Source organism: Pestalotiopsis fici (genome assembly GCF_000516985.1).
Source record: "Pestalotiopsis fici W106-1 unplaced genomic scaffold PFICI_Scf_10, whole genome shotgun sequence".
In the NCBI taxonomy this organism is placed as follows: domain Eukaryota; kingdom Fungi; phylum Ascomycota; class Sordariomycetes; order Amphisphaeriales; family Sporocadaceae; genus Pestalotiopsis; species Pestalotiopsis fici.
Window position 1 is genome coordinate 66760 of NW_006917100.1, and position 25238 is coordinate 91997.

The 25238-nt window shown below is 50.7% G+C and overlaps 9 protein-coding genes across 9 annotated transcripts; 3 read left to right on the top strand and 6 right to left on the bottom strand.

The window, feature by feature from the left end:
* Nucleotides 1–569: 569 nt before the first annotated feature.
* PFICI_12236 (uncharacterized protein) lies at nucleotides 570–1670 on the bottom strand (the record flags this gene model as incomplete). Its single annotated transcript, XM_007840817.1, has 1 exon — nucleotides 570–1670. One exon carries the CDS (start codon nucleotides 1668–1670, stop codon nucleotides 570–572), a length of 1101 nt encoding a protein of 366 aa, XP_007839008.1.
* A 1473-nt stretch (nucleotides 1671–3143) lies between these two features.
* On the top strand, nucleotides 3144–4961 carry PFICI_12237 (uncharacterized protein; the record flags this gene model as incomplete). The annotated part of the gene is made up of 1 exon (XM_007840818.1): nucleotides 3144–4961. The coding sequence occupies one exon, from the start codon at nucleotides 3144–3146 to the stop codon at nucleotides 4959–4961; it is 1818 nt and encodes a 605-aa protein (XP_007839009.1).
* A 659-nt stretch (nucleotides 4962–5620) lies between these two features.
* PFICI_12238 (uncharacterized protein) lies at nucleotides 5621–7478 on the bottom strand (the record flags this gene model as incomplete). Its single annotated transcript, XM_007840819.1, has 5 exons — nucleotides 5621–5884; nucleotides 5945–6688; nucleotides 6746–6997; nucleotides 7061–7308; nucleotides 7394–7478. The coding sequence occupies 5 exons, from the start codon at nucleotides 7476–7478 to the stop codon at nucleotides 5621–5623; spliced, it is 1593 nt and encodes a 530-aa protein (XP_007839010.1).
* A 1114-nt stretch (nucleotides 7479–8592) lies between these two features.
* PFICI_12239 (uncharacterized protein) lies at nucleotides 8593–10873 on the top strand (the record flags this gene model as incomplete). Its single annotated transcript, XM_007840820.1, has 9 exons — nucleotides 8593–8856; nucleotides 8952–9028; nucleotides 9095–9146; nucleotides 9206–9401; nucleotides 9518–9589; nucleotides 9648–10000; nucleotides 10056–10209; nucleotides 10270–10430; nucleotides 10484–10873. The coding sequence occupies 9 exons, from the start codon at nucleotides 8593–8595 to the stop codon at nucleotides 10871–10873; spliced, it is 1719 nt and encodes a 572-aa protein (XP_007839011.1).
* Nucleotides 10874–11508: 635 nt separating this feature from the next.
* On the bottom strand, nucleotides 11509–13269 carry PFICI_12240 (uncharacterized protein; the record flags this gene model as incomplete). The annotated part of the gene is made up of 4 exons (XM_007840821.1): nucleotides 11509–11639; nucleotides 11712–12167; nucleotides 12237–12862; nucleotides 12944–13269. 4 exons carry the CDS (start codon nucleotides 13267–13269, stop codon nucleotides 11509–11511), a joined length of 1539 nt encoding a protein of 512 aa, XP_007839012.1.
* Nucleotides 13270–14475: 1206 nt separating this feature from the next.
* Nucleotides 14476–16061, top strand: PFICI_12241 (uncharacterized protein; the record flags this gene model as incomplete). The annotated part of the gene is made up of 3 exons (XM_007840822.1): nucleotides 14476–14929; nucleotides 15032–15209; nucleotides 15275–16061. 3 exons carry the CDS (start codon nucleotides 14476–14478, stop codon nucleotides 16059–16061), a joined length of 1419 nt encoding a protein of 472 aa, XP_007839013.1.
* A 1136-nt stretch (nucleotides 16062–17197) lies between these two features.
* Nucleotides 17198–18778, bottom strand: PFICI_12242 (uncharacterized protein; the record flags this gene model as incomplete). Its single annotated transcript, XM_007840823.1, has 4 exons — nucleotides 17198–18387; nucleotides 18449–18496; nucleotides 18580–18636; nucleotides 18694–18778. The coding sequence occupies 4 exons, from the start codon at nucleotides 18776–18778 to the stop codon at nucleotides 17198–17200; spliced, it is 1380 nt and encodes a 459-aa protein (XP_007839014.1).
* A 1723-nt stretch (nucleotides 18779–20501) lies between these two features.
* On the bottom strand, nucleotides 20502–20996 carry PFICI_12243 (uncharacterized protein; the record flags this gene model as incomplete). Its single annotated transcript, XM_007840824.1, has 1 exon — nucleotides 20502–20996. The coding sequence occupies one exon, from the start codon at nucleotides 20994–20996 to the stop codon at nucleotides 20502–20504; it is 495 nt and encodes a 164-aa protein (XP_007839015.1).
* A 2806-nt stretch (nucleotides 20997–23802) lies between these two features.
* Nucleotides 23803–24627, bottom strand: PFICI_12244 (NADH-ubiquinone oxidoreductase subunit A; the record flags this gene model as incomplete). Its single annotated transcript, XM_007840825.1, has 4 exons — nucleotides 23803–23897; nucleotides 23953–24150; nucleotides 24218–24337; nucleotides 24426–24627. 4 exons carry the CDS (start codon nucleotides 24625–24627, stop codon nucleotides 23803–23805), a joined length of 615 nt encoding a protein of 204 aa, XP_007839016.1.
* Nucleotides 24628–25238: the final 611 nt, after the last annotated feature.

The window sequence follows — 25238 nt, forward strand, 5'->3', positions numbered from 1 at the left end:
CCAGTTTCAACATGGCAGTGTCGGACACCGAACGTATTCCTGTTTCAACACATCTCATTATTTAGAAATCAATTATGAGTTAGCGGCATGTCACTCTTTTGAATCATTTATGGTAAACGCTTATGCCTTGAACTGTCATGTTATTCAAGCAAGGTCCTGCAATGGGGATTTAGCATTCATTGCCTTGAAAGCATTGACAAAGCCTAGTTGATCATGGCTGATTATTGCTTGAAAATGTCTATGATTAGACAATGTGTTTTGGATTCAACGACACGGATCCGTAGCTAGAAAGCAGATACGGGCTGAGCAAATGCTAGTGATGAAGGTTGGAGAAGCCACGGTGGTAGATCAGAGCGGGTGTGATTGATAATTGGCGTGGACGATTGGATTGTGCGGAGACCAAACCATGAATCAAATTTACAAAACAGTGTTTTTGTGGACATCAAGCACAACTAATGAATCAGAAATGACAAAAGGTAACAAGATAGTATAAACTCTATGAACTAAGATGTTCTCAATTATATTACATGTGATTTGAAACATGAAATGTCATATTGCATAGTATGCACCTACATCACAGAGCAGAAGCTGGAGCTTTTGCTCAGATTTTGTGATCGCTTTGTGCTTGGCAATGGTAGCACCGGAATATCAAGACCAAGCAAATCCGATTTAACGGTCTCGAGCTTTTGGGGCGTAAAGGCCTGGCGAGCTTGCGCTTCCTCCATGCCCGCATCTTGGATATGGTCAGCATGCAGGAATTTGCCTTCCATGGTGATGCAACTCTGGCTCGCGTCTGATGACCAGACTGACTTGATTGCGTTGCCCTGGGCCACCAACGTTCCCCTCATGCCACAGATGACACAGCAAATCTCATTGGTGGTTCCTCCAATGAACTCAAATTGCGAAAGATGGCAGTAGGGGCATGATCCTTCTGTCTTGGGGCCAAGATAAGTGGCATCGTCGAACTTTTTCCCAAGCTGACTTGCAACATTCTTGCCCAGAAGCTTCGCCCGCTCAACACAACTTCCGCCATCCTTGAAGATGACCGAGCCGGGGCTGGCAAACCCAGAAAAGATGATCTGGTCCACGACCTTTGCGTGGATGGGATAAACAAATTGGTGTAGAGTCGGCAAAGCCATTGTGTAATGCTCACTGTACTTGGATCCGGCCACAACCAAGAAGCCCACGACTCTAGGCTTGAGCACCCGGGCATCGGCGACTTGATCCTTGAACTTGGGGTCGCCTGCCTCTTTGCGCTCCAAAACACGCTGTACGAATGCTGCATCCGTAAAGGGCCCCATGATACGGTCTGTCACGGCTTTTAGGAAACCCGGTGGCTGGTGCGAATAAACAGGAGTCGCAAAGATCAATGCATCAGCATCTAAAATGGCGTCCAGAATCGCAAGCCTGTCATCCGCCGGTTCCTCAGTTGGCGACGAAGAGGCGCCTGCTTTCATTGAGGTGACCTTGCCGAGCGAGATGTCGGCAGCAGTCTTCAAGGGCTTAGGATTCCTAGGTATTTCGACCGACGGAACATGGACCCATGATACCTTTGTGGGCCGCGTAATAGATGACTTGAGAGAATCGAGCGCAGCCTTTAGGAGGATCTCGGAATTCCCATGCAGGCTTCCATTGCAAAGGCCAAGGACATTGAATGATTTCGCGGCCATGATTATCAGTTGCGAGAAGATGTTAAATTTGTCGAGCGAATGAATGTTCAACTATGTCTCATTGCATCAATCAGGAAGAAATGAGCATGCATAGCAATTGACAATGATCGTGTCGGCCAGAACTGGCAGAGAGCATAGACATATTTGGCCACGACAAATTTTGATGGCATGATTATGGCCTCAATGAAGCTAGCCCAAAGTGTGACTCCGTCATCCTGTGCGCCTAGTCAAACACGACCCTGAGATTTGGGACGCATTATCACACGCGAAGTCGGGGCGAGGGCGTTGCGCGGTTCAATCAACGATAACAGTTTGTCGCAAGCAGGCAGACGTATGGAATCAGTTCCACATGGAGGCTGATCCGAATGTCGGGGAATTCTCTTGTTCTCGAAACATTGCGCAATAAATAATGTCGCAGTGGGCGTGCTCTTGCATGCCGGACTAGGAAGAAAAGGAATACTTCAGTGCAGGTTGTAGGCGTTGCGGTTCATCGCGCGCAGCGTTTAGAGTAAAAGATTCATTGGGATTCGTAAGCCTGGAAGCTACATTCTACTCTCGGATCTGCCGCCCGATGCTGGTGGCCACAGGGTCAATGCGAGTCACATTCAAATGAGGAACAAAAGCCGGTCGACTCGGGGCTCGATCTCCTTTTGAAGATCTCGTCATAAGGCTAGGTGGGGCGGATGGCTGCAAGAGTGCCGACCAGGGGTCCCATTTGCATGCTGCAATGAGACGATAGACGTGTGCGAGTCGGCACGTTGCTCCGAGCAGCGACTCGAATTGTTTTCTTGATGGAGATCTGATAAGCACATGCATACCGGACTGTTTCGCAGTAAACATTGTGGACAAAGTCGTCGTCGTCTTGCATCTCCAAGTCATCATTGGTAATGGTGACAAAGGCGCCAACACAAAACATTCGGTCGGACCCTTGGGTCTCAGTACCGGCGCCAATGCACCCGAACTACCTAGCCCGTAGAACCCCCCACGACGCACGTGGATGGGGATATATGCAGCTTCGGCAGACGAAATGCTTAGCCAGCGCGCCTATCTTCCAGGCTATCTTCCAGGGTCGAAATTTGTAGTTGCTAAGTCAGCGGCTCGGGGTGTTTCCATAATCCTGTCGCCGTTTGCGCGTAGAGTATAGCCATACGCCCGCGATTATGCCTTCCCAGTACAAATCAGGACGCGCGCTCCTGCCAAGCTGGGTAGTTGTATGCAGGCAAATAGAGATCTGACTGAAATGATACCGGCATGTCACTCTGCTCAGGCGATCCGGCTACGTGTAGGTGTACGTGTTTGAACTGCACCCGGCTCCATATCTCTGGTAGAGTTGTCTGCCCTAAATAGAGATCATGCTTCTCCGATGACGGGCATTCGGGAGATTTATGATAATATCGCTCAGTTGAATTGAGAGACATAATTGACATCTCCATTTTGATTTTGTTGCCCAAAATTTTAGCAAGCCCAAGCAGGATGGCAGACCAAAACACTGTTGTGGCCGACGCAATCGCTGCGATCGAGAACCGCGAGTTGACCAGCGACCCGGTCACAATCATCAAGCCAGTGGCTCCCGGTGTTGCCGTGGCAGAAAAGGCCGCAGATGAGAAGATCGAAACAGCAGTGACCGAAGCTGTACCCCAAGAGGCCCCCGAAACGGAGGAGAAGGCACCTACAACGGAAGAGAATCCTTCTGCCGAGAGCGAGGCTACAGTAGACCACGTCGAAGCGCCACACTCATGCATCTCATCAGTCACGCCTGTCGAACCTGCAGCTGAGGAAGAAACCACAAAGACTGCCAGTGAGGCTGGAGGCAACAGCAGCGCAGCAAGTGAAAACGATGGTACAGTCGATGGCAGTGCACCAAGCGACACCGGCTTAACGGCCGACAGCAGTATCGTCAGCGACAATGGTGCCGCCAACGGCCCCAGCAACGAGAAGCCCCTTCTCGCGTTCACAGCACCTCCAGTCATGGGCCACACGAGCCCACTCCTCCGATTAGCCACAGAGATGACGAAGCAAGGATATGAAGTCATCTTCATGTCCACAGTCCAGTTCAAGGAGGCCATTATCAAGGCCGGCGCCGAGTTCTATGAGTCGAAGACACCCTTCTGTGACTTCAACTACCTGAAGTCGAGACACACACTCCCACCTGGACTCCCCACTCTGTGTGCCGACATGGAGAATATGTTCATCAAGCCGATGCTGCCAAGAAGTGCGGAATTCGGCTCACTGCTTGAACTTGTCCGACAGCGCGACCCTACCCGGGATGTTGTTGTCGTGACTGAAACCATGTCGTTGGCCCCGATGCCGTTCATCTATGGAGCCCCATTGCCAAAGGGCTACGACACATTTCCCAAGACCATCAACATCAGTACCGTGCCGATTATGCTGCTCAGTATTGACACTGGTTTCACTGGACCGTGTCTGCCACCAGACTCCTCCGAGTCGGGTCGCGCCAGAAACAAGATCATGAATGAGATGCTCGTCAGAGGGCCCATGGGCGGCACGGACAAAGTGTTCCATGAGTCGTTGAAGAGCGTTGGTGCGACATCTGTGCCAAAGGTTTTCTTCCAGAATGCATGGCTGGAGTCGTATGACACGACGCTCCAGTTGTGTGTCCCGGGCCTCGAATACCCACGATCAGATCTTCATTTGTCCATCCGTTACTCTGGTGCACTCCCCAAGAGGCCTCTACCTTCCAACTTCCAGTACCCTTCTTGGTGGTCGGAGATCAAGGCCAATGCTGAGCTTCCCGCGGAACAGCGCAAGAAGGTGGTCGCAGTCGCACAGGGTACCGTTGCCCTCGACTATGCCGATCTTATTCTTCCTACAATCCAAGGCCTTGCACACCGGTCAGACGTGATCACGGTGGCCATCCTGGGAGTCAAGGGTGCTACTCTGGAATCTTCTGAAGACTTCGAGATCCCCGAGAACGTGCGCGTCATTGACTATTTTTCGTACGATGCGATACTGGAGTATGCTGATGTCTTCCTGACCAATGGTGGTTATGGAGGTCTGAGCCACGGCGTGCTCAACGGTGTGCCCATGATTTTGGCCGGTACTACTGAAGACAAGGCCGAGGTGTGCGCCAGGGGTGAATACGCTGGTTTTGCCATCAATCTCAAGGTGCAGAGGCCGACGAGCACTCAGGTTGGCGATGCGTGCGACAAGATCTTCACGACCCCAAGCTACAAGCACAGAGCGTTGAGATTGCAACAGGAGAATGAGGATCTGGATGCGCTTGCCATCTTTGAAAGACAAGTGAGCAAGTACGCCAAGACTCAACTGTAAATTTGATTAGTTTGAGCTACCTAGGTAATCTATTAGTGGCCTTTAGGTCTTTCGCGTACCTCCAACGTAATGTAGGTACATACATACCTTTAGATGACAATTATACATATCGGGTTCTGTTAGGTAGATGGTTGGCGCATATGCATGAATTTTATCCGGAATTATATATTTATTCAGTCATTCACATAACCTATAGACTTGAGTAGTTTTACGACCTAAAACCTGTGGCAGTGATTGATTTCGTCTTGGAAATAGGTGTTCTGGCCAAGGGCTTACATGGAATCTAGAGCCGATACCTTAGTGACCCCACCAGCGCTAAAACAATGGAAGACCACTAAAGCTCAAGTGCCGGCCACCTACCTACCTACCGTACGCGTCACGAGACGGCAACTTTTCGACTTTATTTCATTTCACCATTCTTCTTGTGGGGCTACGGAACTCATGTGGTGAAGATGGTTTTTATTATGAGTTTTCGCGAAATATATCGGGTATTCGAGTAGCAGCAAGAAAACAGCGACGCAAGTGTAGCTCAACTATCATTTCATCCCCAAACGACACCAGACAGCACCAACCCCCCGCCCAACAGCATTTGCATTCCTGGTTCGGCCTTGTCACACACTCTCGGAAGGTCGAACCCACGATATACCCTCTCTTTCGACTTACATGTGGCTCTGCTCATACACACGCTCCTTGGAGAAGGTGCTTGCAGTGGCAATGCGCAGACGCTTGCCCCAGAGCCACAGTGGCACAGCAAGCAGCGAAAAGACTCCCATCAACATGCCAAAGATGCCAAAAGGCTCAGCAGCGCCGTCCTTCTGAATCCAGTCCGCGACAAAGATGGACCAGGCGAATCCGACAACAGCACGCAGAATTGCAGCAATGACGAAGCAATCGGCGGCCAAGTACGAGTACGCATCAATCAACTGCTCACGTTAGCCGTCTATTTAACATTTTTTTGTTTTCAGCTTCAAGAGGTGACTCACATAGTTGAATCCGATCGAAGGAGCCTGCATCAGTCCAAATGTAATCATGCCGTAGCCAAACTCGAGTCCAACCCAGACATTCGGGCCAGGGTTCTGAGCGCAGAAGCCAAAGACCAAAAATCCAGCGGTCGCGATGAACAGAGCCGGGAACATGGTAGGCAATCTAGCCTCGGCCTCAACGTAATGGTGGTGCTTGGCTGAACTCTTGAGACGTGCATCTGATACAACATATGTGTAGATGTAACCGATGATTGTGCCGATCAAGCCACCAACATTGATCAAACCGGCGTTGTTTCCCCAGAGGTATGGCAGCATAGCAACCAGCTGCGGACCAATCGTGGAGATGGTGACAATACCACCGACGAGACCGCCGTACTGGAGCGTCACAACCCAGGTTCCGGGAAGCGCGAGGGATCGCCAAGGCTTGATGAAGTGGTGGACAACACCACCTGATGGCTTGCGGAATCCCAGTGACTTGCCGTACGTATAAGGTGGGTACGCACTCTCCTCTTGCAACGTCACGCCCTTGGAAGAGCCCTGCGGTGTCAAATCTGCAGGCTGCAGGGTCGTCGCCTTTCTGTGATAAAGGGTCTCCGGGACGAGGAAGAACGTTGCAATTAAACAGGCGGCAGCCAGTGCCAGGACGATCCAAAAGATGTATGCCCAGCCTAGCGTGGCGGCGATGTTTCCACCAGCCAAACCACCAACGATAGAACCAGTAGCGAGGAAGATGGTGTAGACGGCCTGGTTTAGAATATCAGTTTCGACTCTTGGGAAGACATGGCACCGCGGAATCCTTACCATTGCACGACCACGCTCATCCATGAAGTAGACATCACCGACGAGCGCTGGTGCCACTGTGTCAGCGGCAGCAGATCCGATACCTTGAAGAACTCGGGCAGTAAGAAGCGAATCGTAGCTTGTTGCAAGGCCACACCACAGGGTAGTAAGTACCAAGATGAGCATGGCTGCCAGAAGAACCGGTCGTCGTCCGAGAATGTTGGAGAGCGGCACCCACCAGATGTTGGCGGCACCAATCATCAAAACATTTACCTAACGTTCAAAGCCTGGTCAGAAGACGTGTCATTTCGGTCATGTTGAATAGATGATACTTACGGCGACCAGTCTGGTCAGCTCGGTGAATGGACGCTGGTCCATTGGGAAGAACATGGGCCACAGCTGGAGGGCAGGGGCAACGCTCGACGAGGCGAAATTCGCCACGAACGAGTAAATCGCTGCAACGACCAGCAAAGCATGTTTACGCCAGTTGGGCCAGTTCAGCGGGTCGGCTGGATCCGCCGATGGAATGGGAAATCGATGAAGATTGCCAGTGGCCTCGACAACTTCTCCGATGCTCACGTCGTCTATCCGCTGTTAGCCTACACTTTCTGTACAATATCAAGCCGCCGCAAATGGGCACTCTGAGACCAAGACAGTGGAGGCACCTACCAGGTGTGACAACGACAGTCCCAGGAGGCGTTGCCTTCTTGAGGTCCTCCTTGGAGACATTGAACGCATGTTTCCAGCCAGACATTTTGGAAGATTCAAAATACAAATTTGCGCAAAGAAACTCTAACTCAGAAAGCAAGAAAGCAAACAACTCGAATATCTATATATAATACCAATGCTTCCTCAGCAGGTTTGATATTATGCAGGCAATGACCAATCTGCAACATCTTGGCAGCCATATGAATGAGGTTGCATTATCAACACAGCACTGGCCTTTTCATCGCAGTGCGCGCGAAATATTCTTGCCAAGAACGGTATGTCCCCGGCAATAGCTGGCCTATGAGAGTGATAAGACGAGGTATTGCTACAGTCAATACACCTACTCGTAGCGTTTTACTCATCGCACACCCTATACTATGCACACTGCACATTTCCAATACATGAACAGGGGTCCTCAAGGTGGGAGTGGGGTCCAGGGCAGAGAAAGGCATCTCTTTGCTTGCTAACACACGGACATCCACCTCGTCCCGCCTCACAAGCCTAGGTATAAGTGCAGGATTGCGCACACAATTTTCAATCTGAGATTGGACTCGGAAGTTCGTTCGGTCATGGGTGGAGTGGAGATCCGGGCGATCTGCCGCATGCCCCAATCGGGTCGGTAGCAGCAGAGAAGAGACCCTGGCCGTTGCCAGGGGCGAATGACGATGCAGCAATCATCAAAGAACCTGCCTATAACGATCGTAGAGTGGAGATTTTCCGAAAATCGCAGCTGGTATCAGACTCGCGTACGTAGCTTTGCCGCCGGTCTTATCGTATACTTGAGAGCAAACCGTGCATCAGTTTGTGTTGCGATTTCTAGCCATGACCGTAACTCTAGACTCCACTGCGTCGTGGCCTTCCGGCACTTGATGAGTTGGCCGTGATTGAAACAAAATCTGTTCGCCTCGGGAAGCCGGACAAAAAACAGCCCTGCTGTGCATTGCATTGCAGCTCAACGGATCAAGGAAAGAAACGTGGTTGTGCCGGAGTGGAGGCCAAGAACTCGGTTACTTTTCTCCTACCCCCGTCACTTTGCAAACTTTTCTTTCTCTGTTTTGCCAGCATCGTGAAATTGTCGCTGTGGGCGTCTAGGAAGAATATTACGACTGTACAAGACCCCACGAGCTGCAGCAGTCAAGTCAGACTGCTAGGCAGTCATGATGGAACACGAGTTGCACGATACTCCAGCGCCCTCGACCATGTCGACAGGAAACCAAACCATGGTCGAGTCTGACGAGACAAAGGCGGAAGCCTCTGCTAGCAAGAATGAGGACGTTCGGGCAACCATCAGTTCCAGTGAGCCTCTCTCGCTCAAGCCAGAGGATGACAACAATCATATTTCTGGATTCAAGCTTGCGGCCGTGGTCAGCAGCATCACCATGGTCGTATTCATCTTGCTACTAGACGTGTCAATCATCGCAACTGTGAGTTTCAAAACGTCATGACCAGTAGGGCGTTGTCGGACTCCACTCGATAGACGAGCAAGACGCGAAGACTGATTGTGATCGATCAATGTTAGGCTATTCCACGCATCACGTCCGACTTTCATTCTCTCGATGATGTTGGTTGGTATGCTGCGGCGTATCAATTAGCCAGGTATGCAGACATTCTCCCTTCGGTTCATGTCATCTTGTGTTGAGACTAACCTCGATGATCTCTTAGTGCAACCTTGCAGCCTCTTACGGGAAAGTTCTATACTCATTTCAGCACCAAAGTATGACCTTTAACTTTCCAGCCTTGGATGAATAGACAGATACTGACAACTTGGAACAGTGGGTTTTTGTCCTTTTTCTTTTCTTGTTCGAGATAGGATCATTCATCTGCGGTGTCTCGACTTCATCAATAATGTTTATTATCGGTCGTGTTGTCGCTGGGTTAGGAGGCTCGGGTTTGATCAACGGGGCACTGACCATGGTTTCTGGTGCTGTACCAGTGGAGCGCCGTGCCTGTAAGTTTTCTCAAAATTTATGTTTGAACAGAGAACATTTAGCTAACCAATCTTTTCAGTCCATACGAGCTTGATGATGGGAAGTAAGTGCCTACCCGGCCCTAGCTACTAATAACCTTGCTCATAGTATTTTACAGTTGGACAACTTGGTCTGATCTCAGGTCCATTGCTGGGAGGTGTATTCACACAATTCTCAACCTGGAGATGGTGTAAGTATTCTCAATGTACAGTACAATGAGACAAGGCATGTGCTAATCGCACCTATAGGCTTCTACATCAACCTACCCGCAGGTGCCATCGCCGCATGTATCCTCGTAGCGCTCGATATTCCCGACCTTACCAAAAAGGAGCCATTTAGCCTTGCCCTCATCCGCAAAGTCATCCCTCAGCTTGATCTTTTCGGATTTGCCCTCTTGGCACCCACGTCTGTCATGTTCCTCCTGGCCCTCCAACTGGGTGGCAATGAGTATGAATGGGGCAGCGCGACAATAGTTGGTCTCTTCTTCGGTTCAGGAGTACTTGCGATCATCTTTGTGATTCGGGAAAGCCGAGTTGGGGACAAGGCCATGATTCCTTCAAAGATCATCAAGCAGAAGATTGCCATCAGCAGCGCAATTCAGGTATGATGCTCTTTCTTCTCGCTTGCATCAAGGTCCCCTTCTAACCTTAACGTAGGGCATGTTTCTTTTTGGAACAGTTACGGTGGCGAGTTACTATTTTCCCATTTATTTCCAGGCCGTCAAAGGTGCAGGTCCCGCTTTGAGTGGTGTATACCTATTGCCCAGTATCTTTAGCCAACTGGCCCTGGTCGTCTCTTCAGGATGGTTAGGTATGTTCTCCATTAACTGATCTCGGATTAAAGAAGAGCGATCCTAACTTGTGTGTATAGTCACCAAGTTGGGCTATTACTTGCCATGGCCCATTGCCTCTGGAGCTATCAGTGCAATTGGTAATGGTCTTGTGTCCACCTTTACACCAACAACCTCGACTGGTCAATGGGTCGGATATCAGATCATTCTAGGTATTGGTCGCGGTGCCGGCATGCAGATGGTACGTCAATATCAGACAGTCATGTAAAGAATGATATGACTAATAGGCAACAGGCCATGATTGCAATTCAAACAGGCCTGCCGGGATACCACATTCCAGTGGCTATCGCCTTTCAAGTCTTTTGTCAAAACATGTTGGGATCTATTCTCTTGGTCGTCGCCTCCACCATTTTTAATCAGAGCCTGGCAGTGGAACTCCCCAAGCATGCGCCGTCGGTCTCCATCGAAGCCGCGACCGCAGCTGGTAGTGATGCCGAGGCAGTTCGTGCGCTGTTGCCGGATGGAAGCCCAGAGCTAAATGGACTGCTCTTGTCATACTCGAACAGTATCGACCATGTCTTCATTCTTCTCGCAGTCTGTTCCATTGCAAGTTTCGTTGCTGCATTCTTCATGGGCTGGACAGACACTCGCAAGAAAAAGGGGCCTGGCAAAGGAGCAGCCTAATTCGGCAGCTCTTGCCAACACCATTTATGATGCTCAGACACCAAATTTTAGACTAGACAATTACGACCCATAATTGGTAATAAACGTACCACCACACATGAGTTGCCTAATAGTAACAACAAAGCAGACGAAAATAATTCGACGCTTACTAAAATGTCGTTTCAAGGTTCCATCAACCACCACATAGAAATGATCGTTTCAATAATCTTTTTTCTCTCTTGACATTTTCGGAACACTGTAGCACACAAGAAAATGACTTTGTAGGTAAGGAAAGCATAAACAAGCCAATCGCTCTGTAGAGCGTCTAAATTGATTTTGTTGCTGCCAAATACAAGTACCAAGATCCGTACCATTGCCACTGCTCTATCAAAACTCAAAAAAAGTAATTCTACACGCAAACAATAATTAACAAAAATCTGAAGCCAGTATGGGCCCCGAACACGAATGGTTTTCATGGCAGAATGCAAAAAAACAAGACGATTTTCTCTAATCCAAACCTTCCCGCTTGGTAAAGACCAAGAGCATTTATCCAGTGAAACCCAGGACTTTTTCGATGGAAAATAAACCAACTCCGCGCCATTAAGCAAAGTGAAAACTTATCAAATGAAAGACACTTCACGCGGCCACAAAGCCGTTCAGGACAGCGCCTTTATGACCATGGGGATTCTGTCCTTAGCCGTACCAATGTCTTCCCGGTCGAGGAGCTCCGTGTACTGGTTGCGAAGCTCAAAGTTGGTCATCATGGAGGACATGATCTGGCGCATCACTGTGCGATCAAGTCAGCTTCACACCTCCTTGTCTCAATGGGTCGCTGTCATTTGTGCAAAAGAAAACTTACGATAATCAGTCAAGTGGTTTCCGACGCACATGCGCGGACCCGAGCAGAAAGGCCACAGGACCTGGTCCTTGCCCTGGCCGCCCGTCTCCTTGAGCCAGCGCTCGGGGATCCAGTCCTCGGACGCGTTCCAGATGCGCGGGTCGCGGTGCAGGAACCACTGGTACGTGTTGACGCGGACGCCGCCCGGGATGCCCTCGTAGCCGCCGAGGCGGGTCGTCTTGCCCTGGGGCGTGATGCGCGGGAGCGGCGTGCCCGTGGGCCGCAGGCGGAAGGACTCGTTGATGACGGCGCTCAGGTACGGGAGGCCGCCCAGGGTCGAGGCCGACTGCGGTGAGTAGGGCTGGTCGGCCTGGTTGCCGAGGAACTCTTCGCGCAGGCGGGACTGGGCGCCGCCGTTTTGGGCTACAAAGCGCAGGGTGTAGGCTTGGACGAGGCCAAAGACTTCATGGGCGCTGGCTGTATAGCAAGTGGCCAATTAGCAAGAGTTATAAGATTTGAATAACGAATTGTGACGCCGCTACTTACACAAGTGGTCAAACATTTCGCTGGCAATGATTGTCATCTTGGCCTTTTCCGAGAGGTTGGGGTACTCCTTGTCGACGGCATTCCTCATGGCAGCGAAAACCATGGGGTAGTTGCCCGACTCCTTGGTAACATTCTTGCCGCGCTTGAGGACAGCGTCGGCACGGTGACAAAAGTTGAGGGTAAAGGCCTCGAGGAACTTTTTGGCATTCTGATACTTTGTGTTTCTCGCGCCCAGAGGCGACAAGCCGCAAGAAGCCAAGGCCTTGTGCAGCAAGGGGGTCTCCTTCTTCCAAAAGGTCTCGTGTGGGTAGCGGTTGTCGTAGGCATCGGTGATCTTGTCAATCTTTGACACGTCGGCCAGGAAGTTGGAGCCAGCCTCGAGACCAAAGATGAAAGAGGTGATGAGATCAAAGGACAGGGCCCAGGTCAGGCGCAGCATGCAAAAGGTCTCGCCCTTTTTGGCGAGATCGGCCATGAGTGGCAAGAGACGTCCATCGATGATCTTTTGAGAAAGGACGGCGAGGTGAGGCGAGTTTTGCACGAAAGTCTTGGTGTATACACCGGCGACGCGGCGACGACGCACTGCATGGTCGCCGCGAAGAAGGGTTGAAAAGGAGTTTTCGACACTGTTGAATGGTTAGATGTATCGGCAATGGATGTAGTGTACACCAAACAGAATCAATGCCAATCAAGTGGTTTCGACTTACTCGTGATATTGGTAGTAGTCGTAATAGTCGGGCTTGTCCATGCCGCCGCCGTAAATGGTTCGCACGCCATCATTGTAGCAACTCACGCTGACATCCCGGGGGCCGACGCGCAAGACCGGACCTAGCTTCTGGTGTGCTTCGTGCATGACCTCGAGCTCCCGGCCCGAGTATCGCAAGTATAGAACCCATAGCGGGGACCAGGAGCAGCTCCAGTGGACCGTCGGCAGTTTAGCGAGCGGCGAAAAGGCGGCCTGCTGAACCCACGGTCGGAACACCCACCACAGGGCCAATGCACCCAATACGGGCGCAACCGATGTCGCCAACATGATTGACCTTCAAATCACTTATTCAAAATATTGTAATTATCGTTTTTGAGAAAGGATGATACTCGTTTCTGATCTTTTTTTCTTTCCCTACCTGGACAGTGCCGACGTCTGAGAAGTTATACTCTAGTTAGTGCAGTGTATTCTTTGGCTGCTTTGGCCTATCTGATAGTAAGCTTACTACGGTGCACTCTCACTGCCTGTGCCTCACTATTGATTCCATGGCCTCAGCTGATTTTGCGCGACCACTACATTGCGGTTTGTATTACATACTCAAATCCCACTAGAATTTCCAAGCGCCTCGAATTTTGTTCATCGAACGATACATCGTATGTGGATGATCATGCCTACGCCAAGGGGCTACGGGCCAAGCTGCATTCGACAATGTCACTCAACCGTATAATCCATCATGCCAAGCATGGATATTTGCTAAAGCTTAGAGTCCTACGCATTTCAAAGTCAGCTGATGTCAATTCTATCATCTCATTCGACCATGATCAATTTGCAAGGCGCCTCACTCACTGTTTGCCGGGCAGCTTATTCCCGTGGACTGGGCCAACATAATCCCTTTACGCCGCCTTGCCGTCGATCGCTCTTCTTTACCTACTACTTACTATTAACCACGACAACATCGAACCATCGAATGAGTATTTCGATTGGGTCACTCTATGCTCTATTATTAATGGTCACTGCTTGGGATATTGATTTCAAGAGGCATGAAATTAATTGCTCATTTCTAGGAGAAGTGATTGACTACAGTCAAGACATATCATCAAATCAAGTTACCCTGCGTTCGTACGGTTGGTGAGTGTCGACGACAATGAACAAGGTCCTTCAATCCGTATATGGAACATTAGGTATTTGATTCAAAGCTCTCATCCATTGGTGGCGCGCAAGGGCACTATAAAACTGCCCCTCCCAACTTTAGCCGACACGTACTTCACAAAAGGAATCTCAATGCTATTCAGCCGGAACTTTTGCCAACTGTGTTGCCAAGATATTCAATTTTCATAGAACCCAGCTGTAATAGGAAATGAATTCGGACTGAGGTTGGATACTCTCTGTAAAGGTTGGGGTGTGTTAGAGTCCTATGTGTAAAAGCTGTAATTAAAATCAAAATATTTGCCATCATTGCTATCATGATAACCTGAATCTACTGCAACACTTGACTTGGATTCACAATAGTTACTAGGCACATCGATAGTTGCCATGCATTTGCCACGATATCTCGGGCTTATCGCGGCCCTTGGAGCTGCCGCCGGACCTACAAACACGCTCATGTCCCGGCAGTCGGCCACAGCCATTACCGTGAACCTGGACCAGACGTACCAGCGCATCGACGGGTTTGGGTGCTCCGAGGCCTTCCAGCGCGCCGTGCAAATATCCAAGCTGTCCGAGGCGAAGCAGCAGCAGGCGCTGGACCTGCTCTTCAACACCACGTCCGGGGCCGGCCTGTCGATCCTACGCAACGGCATCGGGTCGTCGCCCGACATGAGCTCCGATCACATGGTCAGCATCGCGCCCAAGTCCCCCGGTGCGCCATCCAAGCCGCTCGTATATAGCTGGGACGGCAGCGATAACAAACAGCTATGGGTATCGCAAGAGGCAATCAAGCGTGGTGTCAGAACCATTTATGCAGATGCCTGGTCTGCACCCGGTTATAGTAAGTTGAGTCATTCATTTGTTTGTTCGAGTCGGCCCGCAGAATAGTCGCCTTAACCCCGAGAGATGTACCAAAACAGATTGGCATCTGATTGTGCTGCAGTGAAGACCAATGGAAATGACGCCAATGGTGGCAGTCTCTGCGGTGTGAGTGGTGCTTCATGCTCGAGCGGTGATTGGAAGCAGGCCTATGCGGATTACCTCGTCCAATATGTCAAATTCTACGAGCAGGAAGGGGTCAACATTACACATCTAGGATTTCTCAACGAGCCCGACTTGACGTGAGTTCTCCATCAGCCCAATATCCTGTATAAAGCAGTGTCCGCTGACAAAGGACTGTGAACAGCACGAGCTATGCATCGATGCGCTCATCCGGGACCCAAGCTGCCGACTTTATCAAAGTCCTGGGCCCAACCTTGCAAAAGGCCAACCTCTCCCACGTGGGCATCAACTGCTGCGACGCCGAAGGGTGGTCGAGCCAGGCCTCGATGACGAGCCAGCTGGCCTCGGTGGACCAGTACCTCTCGACCATCACGGCGCACGCCTACACGTCGTCGCCCAACTCGCCCATGGGTAGCGCCCGCGGCCACCCTGTCTGGCAGACCGAGGCCGCGGACCTCAACGGCGCATGGACGGCGGCGTGGTACGCCAGCGGCGGCGCCGGCGAGGGCATGACGTGGGCCAACAATATTTACACGGCCCTCGTCAGCGCCAACTGCTCGGCGTACCTGTACTGGGTCGGCGTGCAAGGGGGCGACACCAACTCCAAGCTCGTGCGCATCAGCGGCGACAGCGTCGCGGCCTCGAAGCGCCTGTGGGCGTTTGGCCAGTGGAGCCGCTTTGTGCGGCCCGGCGCCGTGAGAGTCGGCGTCGCGGGGACCAAGTCGGGCATCAAGACGTCGGCGTTCCGGAATGTCGATGGGTCGATTGCTGTGCAGTTGATCAATACCGGGTCCGCCGCGGCGTCGTTGGCCGTCGGCACCACGGCGGCCGGGGCTGGTATCAAACAGAGCAAGGCTTTCGTTACGGACAACACTCATGATCTGGATGAGCTGGCGATTTCTGCGACGGATAGCGCAGTGAATCTGAGTGTGCCATCTAGGTCAATGGTCACAGTGGTTCTGCAGTACTAGAACTAGGATGCGCCTTGATTTGGAACTGAGTTGGGAATTATATTGCACAGGTGGAACGAGAGCCAATGAGTAGACGGCGTGCATGGCTGTTGCTAACCGCCATCATCTTCATCCGATGGCCAATTTGTTCTTCACAGGGGGCATTGTTATCCCAAGATTTGTGACAAATTCCAGTGGACGTCCAACTTGTGCCGGAAAGAGGATTGAGCACTGCACGTCTTGCCCGCGCCCTTGCATAGGTAGACGCCTATATTTCCGTCTCTTAGTGATTGTCTAGAACTTGATGAGGACTCATATAGTTCGAGGATGTATTTTACATGATGCAGTACTGTTTCAACAGCACAAGTAAATGTGCTTCTGAGGATTTACTCAAATAGGGGCTGAGTAGGACTCACCGATCGGAAAATATCTAGCCTCAAAATTGCATACCTCCAAGATTTTCAAAGATGCCAAAGTAAGACTCTCGTCAGGTGAGCATAAATCACCCCTTATGAGCCCAGAGGGATAAAATAGAACTAACTCATTACATGAATGCGGCATAGTATCGACCCAACGGCAATGCCCTTCTGCCGTCTTGGCTCACGGGAGCCATGAGGAGCGTGCACCTAGGCGTAGATTAGCGAGCTCAGGCCGGCCTTTCTGGGCGATCTTGGCGATTGCCAAGTGATCCAAACATCAAGACTTGGCAAATCCACCCTAGTCATCATAAGAGCAATGCCAAGACTATTGCCATAGACATTTAGACGGATGACCGTCTCATAATTGTGATTTCGTTTTTGAAAAACGTGCGTTTCAAGGCACTTTGAATGTTGGGACAGGCAGTCAGTACGCGATAATTCAAGCCACGAGTGTGATGGATTAGCAGAGGGACTGTATTTGGGTATAACAAGACCCATCAAGCCAAGACATTATGATCCTGGTGATTCCATGGTCAATAGTACACAATTCGGAACGGTTTGGTTAATGTGCCATTATTTCAGGCACGTAGCAGTATTTGTAAATGTAGAAACGCCAAACTCCAAGCACAGTCTGAGTCGCCAAGAGGCCGCTAGTTTTCCTTGATATGCAAGTTTCCAAATACACAGAAAGATGTGGGGGAGAAGAAATATATGGAGGACCCCCTCTCTGTAGAAAGATCAGTCTTTAATCATGAGCACAAGCGAGCTCAGTAGTGACGCCAGAACCAATGCTGTGAGGATACCAGCGCCGGCACGGTCTCCTGTGGTGATTGCTCTGGCCGTTGCAATTTTACTGCTGTCGCTGGCACCGGCATTCGCATTGCCCACGGAACTACCACCGGTTGTTGAGGTGTACGGGGAAGGAGAGTCGGCGAGAAGGTTCACCATGACGATAGACATGGCATTGAGCTGCTCACCGACTCCAGAGTTTCCATCCCAAGTCGAGTTATCCAGCCAACTGAAACCGCAGGCAGTACCCGTGTGGCCCTTGAAGCCGGACGTAGGGCTTCCCGAGCATTGCTCGGCCGCCGCGGTGGCTGAGGACTTGAGGAGAGGAACGATGGTGTCGTAGGTAAAGGGCGCAAGCTTGGCTGTGTAGGCCATCCATCGAGCGAGATGCCCCTTGAAGGCCTGCTGATCCGTGTTGCAAGAGGTACTCTCGCAAGGAGGCTCGTACATGATTCCGTTCTCGAAAAACACGGAAGAGATACTAGTGACCAGGCCATTGACTCGTTCCTTCCAGGTATCGGACTCGGTGTAGTTGTACATGTGTGCGGCGCCGATCAGGTAAATGCCTGCATTGTATGTGAATTGCGCAGCATTGATCTCAGTGCAGTTGGCATCGTCGGCATTTCCTGCACCGTCGAGAACGTTCCAGTCCGAGTTGATGAAGTCTACACCTTGTTCCCAAGCAAAGATCCTTTCTGCCCAGTCTCCGTACGTGTCATTGCCGGTGTATCGTGCCAATCGGGAAGCAAGGTTGAAGAAACATCCGTTAGAGATGGAGTTCTTATAGTTGTAACCGTTGTTGAAGGTGTAGATCTGCCAGCGAAGTCCTCCTCCACAGGTGTCCTCTGCATCTTCCCATCGCGTGACATATTCGTTGAAGACGGCTTGGGATAGGGCCAGCCATTGCGGCTCATCAGACGACGGGTTGGTAAAGTTCATCTCAGCAGCAGTCATGGACGCCATGGCCCAGAAACCCTGATCATCGTTACCCAAACTTCGCGTTTGGTTCTCGGGCATAAAGTCTGCATCGTCTCCGACCTGGTGCTGAAGCGCCTGGAAAGTGATGTTGTTGTAAGAATCATCGCCCGTAAAAGCCCAGTAATCGACCAGGGCGCCAAACATGGCACCAGCTTCCCACCCTACAAGGAAAATATTAGTAAGAAGGAACCGCTGATCTCAAATCCATCGGGGCAGACCGACAGTAGTACGGATCAGGCAAGTTGCCTGCAACATCACCAGAGTTGTTACCTGCAGCATATGGTCAGTCGATTCGTTCTCCCAGTGTGTGTGTGCGACGGGAATGATGCGAGTCGTCGGTGAAGTTTGCATACCGGTGTAGTATTTTACCAAGCCCCAGGCAATGGTGGCAGCGCCCTCCTTGATGGAATCTGTGGCCGCGGTTAGTAATCGTTGATCTGATGTCTGTCGCAAATCAAGCTGCGTACCATTATCGGAGAAATCCACATCGATCGCGCGAGCCCCAGAGAAAAGGAGGCCGAACAACCCTACAGATCGCAGGACCCCCAACATGGCTGATTACAACGGAAGAGATGGTTCTTTGGGAATTAGAAATAGCAGAAGGGTAGCAGTGTTAGTAGTTGGTAGCAAGGAACGAATGACTGGTGGTTAGGAGAAAAGTGCCCAGCTACATCAACGGGTCTTGACTGGGCCTTTCTGGAAGCAGAGTACTGGACTTTGGAAAGAAGGTTAAAAGAATAGAAGAATTGCCTTCCCCCGAGAATCTGGCAGACGAAGTGGTGCACGATGCCGTCGACCCCCAGGTCTTTCACCCATAGTATCCACGATGGGAGTGGGTCTTGGCGGAGCAGGGGATTCGTAATGATATTGAAGATCCACATGGTGGCTCAGCCCCTGGCCGCGAATGCTCGCTCCGAGCTGGTAAGACTCGTCGTAGAGGCCGGCCGCGAAAAATGCTAAAATGCAAATTTCCCCCCAGTCATCAAATTGCACCTGACTAGGGGAGAGAGTAGGACAAAGGAGTAGTGTGCAGATACGAACATCATGTATCATCCGTATGTCCGCTTTGGACTTTGCAAGCAGGCAGCCTTTCAAGTTGACAGATAACAGCCAGCCGCTGTCAGGAAACTTTTGTATTGAAAGAACTTGAGATCGACTGGCTCCAGTGACCGAACTGTCTTTTTAGTGTGCTCAGGTACCACTGCACCCACCACGGTCCAGTAAAACTGGTTCGCGGCACCTGCTGATTCAGATCTGTATCTTGCATATCATCTGGATTCTACCTGTGCAATCCATTTTTTCTCTTCACATGCCTCAAAACAACAATGCCTTTTCATTGTCGTCATCGCGAAGCTTTGACAAGACCAGCCTTGTCTCCTTGGTGTCTTGGTATTGCGCCTAGAAAACAACCGTTGCGTAGAACCAGTGCCCCGTAAACATTGATCCATTGCACGATCACCATGACAAGCTTTCCCGGGCTTGTCAAAATGTGGTTTGATACCGCTTGGCGACGCGTGGTGCGCTAAAAACATGGTGGGCGGCGGCGCCAAATGTCGGGTGTGATTCTGGATTGACCATCCTGGACCAACCACCGCAACTGTGGGTCCTTTCCATGCTTGATTGATTTCAGTTCAGTTGGTTTTACAGTTCACCTCACCTACGGCCCGGATGCTGTCAAAATTCTAGATTGAGGGGAAATCCATCATGATGACAAGGCCAGGGTAGAATGTGGCTAATGTAGGTTGGTAGTTGATGACATCTTTGCACATACATACATACATACATACATACATACATACATATATCTGACGTTGTCACAAGTCGCCAAACCCCTTGGTAACCCTCCAGGCTCTCGCACGCTGTGCCGCTGGTTTCGATTTGGGCGTCCATGCAGCGATCCGCGACCCGAGTACCCATGTTCGCCAAGCCCTCCTCCAGTGAGAGAGCCTTTTCGACCTTTTGATGGCAAGGCCAGGACTCAGGACAAGGGGTCATCTGCCGGCAACCCCTGATGAGGTGTGCTGCACACTGCACAGTACATAGTCTTCCACTTCAATACTTGGATGTCCTCCATCTTCTGGAAGGTTGGCAGAAGAAGGCGCTGTGAACAGTACTTGCTCTGCTTGCTTGACGACTTGGGCCAGTGCCTGGCCGACAACTTTGTGCCAGAGTATTGGGATCATGTAGAGTTCGTGTCGCATGCTGACGAGCGTATTTGGCTGACCAGCATGTTCCGCTACGAGCAAAAGGAATTCGCTTCCCCCGTTACTCAATTTCAAGTATCCTCGACCTTGAGCTCCTTGCCGGCACCGCTCTTCTCCCAAGCCTTTTGCTTCTCGAGAAACTCCTGCTTGTGCTTCTGGTAACCCTCGTGAGCTCGACATCTCTCCCAGACCTGCCTGAACACCAGGCTCGCCGCCTCCTTCTCTTTCTTGTCCTTGTGAGTCTCGCTTTTTGGCAGCTCCTCCTTGGTGCCCTTCTTGTATTTGCGACCGCCCGCGTGGTTGGCGTAGCGCTTTGCGCGTGTCATGCCCATCTGGATGAATTTACGCGCCATGTCCATACCGACAAAGTCGCCCTGCTCATTGAATTCCTCGAAGCGCTTCCACAGGTCCGCAGCACTCTTGCGTGCAATGGATGAGGTGCGAAACCTCCAGAGCGGTAGTAATTCGGACTTGTATGGCTCGAACGTGAGCACTCCTTGTTCGCCACGGGCGATGCGATAGCTCATGCGTACTGCCCGCGGTGTGGATTCGATGAGCGTCGTCATCTTTGTATTGAGCTCTGCATGGCGCTTTGCAATGATGGTGTAGATGCGTGCATCCGAACAGTTGTTGTGAGTGTGATGAAACAACTGTACTGTTGCATGCGTAGGAATGGTGCATGGCCAGGTGATGTCACCACGACCCTTAGTGCGGCCAGTGTTGACCTCTTGCACTAATTAGACAAAACTTAAAACATCACTTGCTCGGTAAGACATTAGACGATGGATCAGATTTAACGGTAGCTGGACTTTATACTAGAAACCAGGGTATACAACATTGGACATCCTGGTTCAGGGTGAAGCACATGTCCAAGTCTAGATCGCCTCAACTTCCAAGTTGGATTTGATTACCAGTACGACAGTGAGCTCGGCCTTGCAAGAAGATACAAATGATTTGGAATTTACTTCCATCAATCCATGCGCCAAAGTTTGAACATCTCCGTCCTAGATAATCAATGCTTTGGCAAAACGCTCCACGAAATCTTCACCAACGACAACCTGTTGTTCGTTCTTGACTAGCCGCGCATAATAACTACACTGTCCCGTTGCACAGACGTAGTGGACACCTCTTGGGGGACTTCCATTGCTTCCGTTCAGCTGGGTTCGACTCGGTCTGCCGCATTCGCATCGTGGGTTGTCTTCGTGCTGGCCACGATTGTCATCGAACGCGATAAACTTGTTGCACGATACGCACAAGTAGTAAGGCCGGCCAGCGTTGCCGTTGCGGTTTGAGTACTTGGTTATTCGCCGCTGTCCGGGTCGTTTGCAATGTCGACAATTTCGTAGTTGCTCATTTTGTGAAGATGTTGGCATAGTCATGGCGAGGCTTCGCGATACAGGCTTGCAGCAATGAGCCATGTAGATCAAATGGCTAGGGTGAGGTAAAACTTACTGCCATTCGGAATATTCTGATATATTCTGGGTGATTAGACTTCTGAATGGAATTTGATACGAATAATTGAGAATGATTATACGGCATCTGGCATATCAAGTTGAAATGAGTCTTCCCTGGGAAAAGGCTCTTGTGTTCTTTCCGGGATTCGAAGAAAACCTGATTATGCCACCCGCCCCGGCCAGCCCTATTTCTCCTATAGCCTGCACTGTACTATGACCTTCATGTAGAGATGAGCAATGAAAAATTGCCACGTCCATGGCAAATCTGGAGGATAGCGAATAGCATGCGCAAAATATCAATGGTAGCGGCCGTTGGGATGCAGATATCATGCTGGAGGCCCACCATCGGGTTGACAATGCTGTGTAACCATTCCCGGCAAGCCAGCATTGGCCATGCTAGAGAGACCAGAATTCTCATGATACATGCGATTATGTAGAAATAATAAGGAGCCAAATTATATTGCGTCATTGTGATGTGTAAGGCTATTTTTGTAGCTCTGATATCAATCAGTGAGATGATCGTCACATCGTTTGTCCACGAGCATTTGGTCTGACGGATGGAACTTGACGGCAGTGAACGGCACTGAATTTGATCGGCCAGGTAACAGAGTTCAATTGTACACCTATAAAGTAAAGAACGTAGATTGAGTTGTGATTTGGTGGTTGACAGTACTTGGTGATGTTATTGCATCAGGTCTCCATTGACATGGCTGAATGTGCAGTTCTCACTTAAGTGTGTTTGTCTTCTGCCGCAATACAAAGCCTCTCACTCACAAATATATACGTCAAGATGGGTATAAGAGTGTTTAGGCTCTTGAGTACTAATGTGAATGATGATAACGTGAACGACGATGATGCAAACGACGACCATCTCCTCTTGTGCATTATTGACATTCAATGTCTGGCGGAGATGGTGGACCGTGAATAGCTGCGCAAAGACATTGGTAAACAAACACATCTTGAATGAAGCAATTCGATTGACACATGGTGGTCATCTACTATTAATTTCAAAGAAAGGGATATGAATGAATGAGCCAGGAGATTATGGGACAAAGAAAAGCAAGACACATAAATGTAGGTAGCGGCGATTCTCAACAACCAGCTACAAAGGTCATGGGGCACATCGCCCTGGTTCAATGGCCCAGTGGTAAGATTCACTGTCGAGGATGCTGGCCAGGTAAAACGTAGCAACGCACATAGCTCTAGCGTTCATCTACGACGAATTTTCCGGGTCTCTTGTTCGAGCACCGCCCAGCTCGGACACGACCTCTTTTTTGGTCCCTGTGAGATTGGTGCTTTATTCGATTTGCCTTATTCTTCTCTTCTCAAATCTTCCCCTACCCTTTATAAACTCTAGATATGACGCGAAATCGACCCGCCACGTTTGATATAACAATGATGCCTCTATACCAGCTGGCCAGAAGATAGGCACAAGGCCTTGAAGTGCAGCTGATGATGCTATTTGTTGATGCTATTCGTGACAAGTATATCTCCTCTCTATCTTGTAACATAGATAGCAGCTTCGAGGCTGCATGGCATTCCTCGTCAAATGGCGCCCCGGCAGAACGTCGTCTTGGACTGGATTCCAGGCTGGCTGGATACTGAACACCAGCCTTCCAAATCAATTGCTATGCGCCAGCATTCAAAAGTTTGGACTGACCAGATCGTGGAATTGGCGAAGCCACTGCCCTCTAGGCCATTCCAATTCATTCCTCTTGAAATCAGTGATTCCTGAATTGTGTTTCAAGAGCGATTCAAAGGCTTTGACTCTCTGGAGTGACCATGTCTCTGAATGCGCTTCACGCCATGGTATTCAGGGTCTTCTCGATACAATATTGCACCAAATGATACGGTCCAATTCAAACAAATTGCCATTGATTCTTATGTACACTGTATTGTCTCCATAGCCAGCTGTCGTCTACTCGACTGTGGCAGAGACAGGGTTGATCTCTACACCGTACTTCTCCCTCAGTCTCTCCCGTCTCCGCTCCTCGTATCCGGGGGGTTCGATTCCTATGATTAGCGCGTCAGTATATGACCTATGTGAAAAGATGATGTTGGATTGTACCTCTGCCCTCTCCGAGATCTGCCACCGTCTCTGTTAACGGCCGCCTGCGGTTGTTTCTGAGGTACTCTTTGCGCTCGTACTCATCAACGAATTGCGAGTCGGTCTTGGAGCCCGAGAGGCGGCCTCCAGTGTAGTCGAAAGCGGTCAGCACGACCGAGATAAGTGCGCCCTGGCCGAGAATCTGAGGCATGCGGAGAGCTGTCCCGGTAGTAGTGTTAGCCCTTCTGCTGCACCGATGACCCCAATATTTATCGGAATTTCTCACATCGTAGACCAAGCATAGCACCTCCAAAGAACGCGCCTATGGTGGTGTTGAGGGTATCATCCTTCTCTCGTAGGTTGGCCGAGGCATCCTTGACGAAGCAGTAGACGGTAGGAACGGCAGCTACAAGTCCCAAATCAGCCAGGTTTCCTTGATTAAACACGGCCATAACTTGGCGTCTGTTTTCCCCGTCCGCTCGATCTTCACGTACTCATGGTCGCAATTGTGGCGCCGGACCGCGAAAAGATACCACCAGCTCCGACACTCGACTTGGCCAAAGAGTTCTGGACGGCGGCGGCAATCAGACCTGCGGCACCTCCAATGGCCGCACCATTGACACCAGATGTAATGGCATTCTTGGCGTGATAGGGCTCCTCTGGGTAGAGCTTCGCGATGGGGTGCGGATTCGCCATCTTGGGGCGGCGGGACGGGTGGTCGCAATTGGCGAGGATTGAGATGATGGTCTTCCAATCGTCGGCTTTCGAGAGCTTGGAGGTTGTAGCAAGCTCGAATTGGCTCACGCTGGTTGGTCAAAGGTTGAATGCTCCGAGGATCTTCCGGTGAACCTGGGGGTCCGTTTACATCCAAAGTCAGGTTCGAAATGGACGGGCCAGGCTGCGTGGCTGCTGGAATGGGACTGAAGCTGGAGCCCCACTGCAACAGAACCTTGCAGGCGGTCTCGGTTGCCGGAATATCTGAATATCCTTAGTCTGTATTCCGTGGGGTCCTGACCGGACGCTAGCGCATGTACCTGGGCCCCAGGGCCGCCCTTGCCCCAATTACGTAGACTCTCACTGCAGCGGGCAGACCCCAGAAGCTGCCAGACAGCTCTGAGCTTGTAGGTGCTGCTAACGATCATCAGCCTCGTTCACAGACATCCCGCCATCAACACCCCTTCTGGACCAGCCTTGTCTGCCGACGACGCATCACGTTTGCGTCGCATTTTCGTTTCTTTACGCAAGCGTGGGAAGCATCTTCACGATCTACGGTGTTTTATTTCCATCTGGTCCCAGCGGAAGAGTAT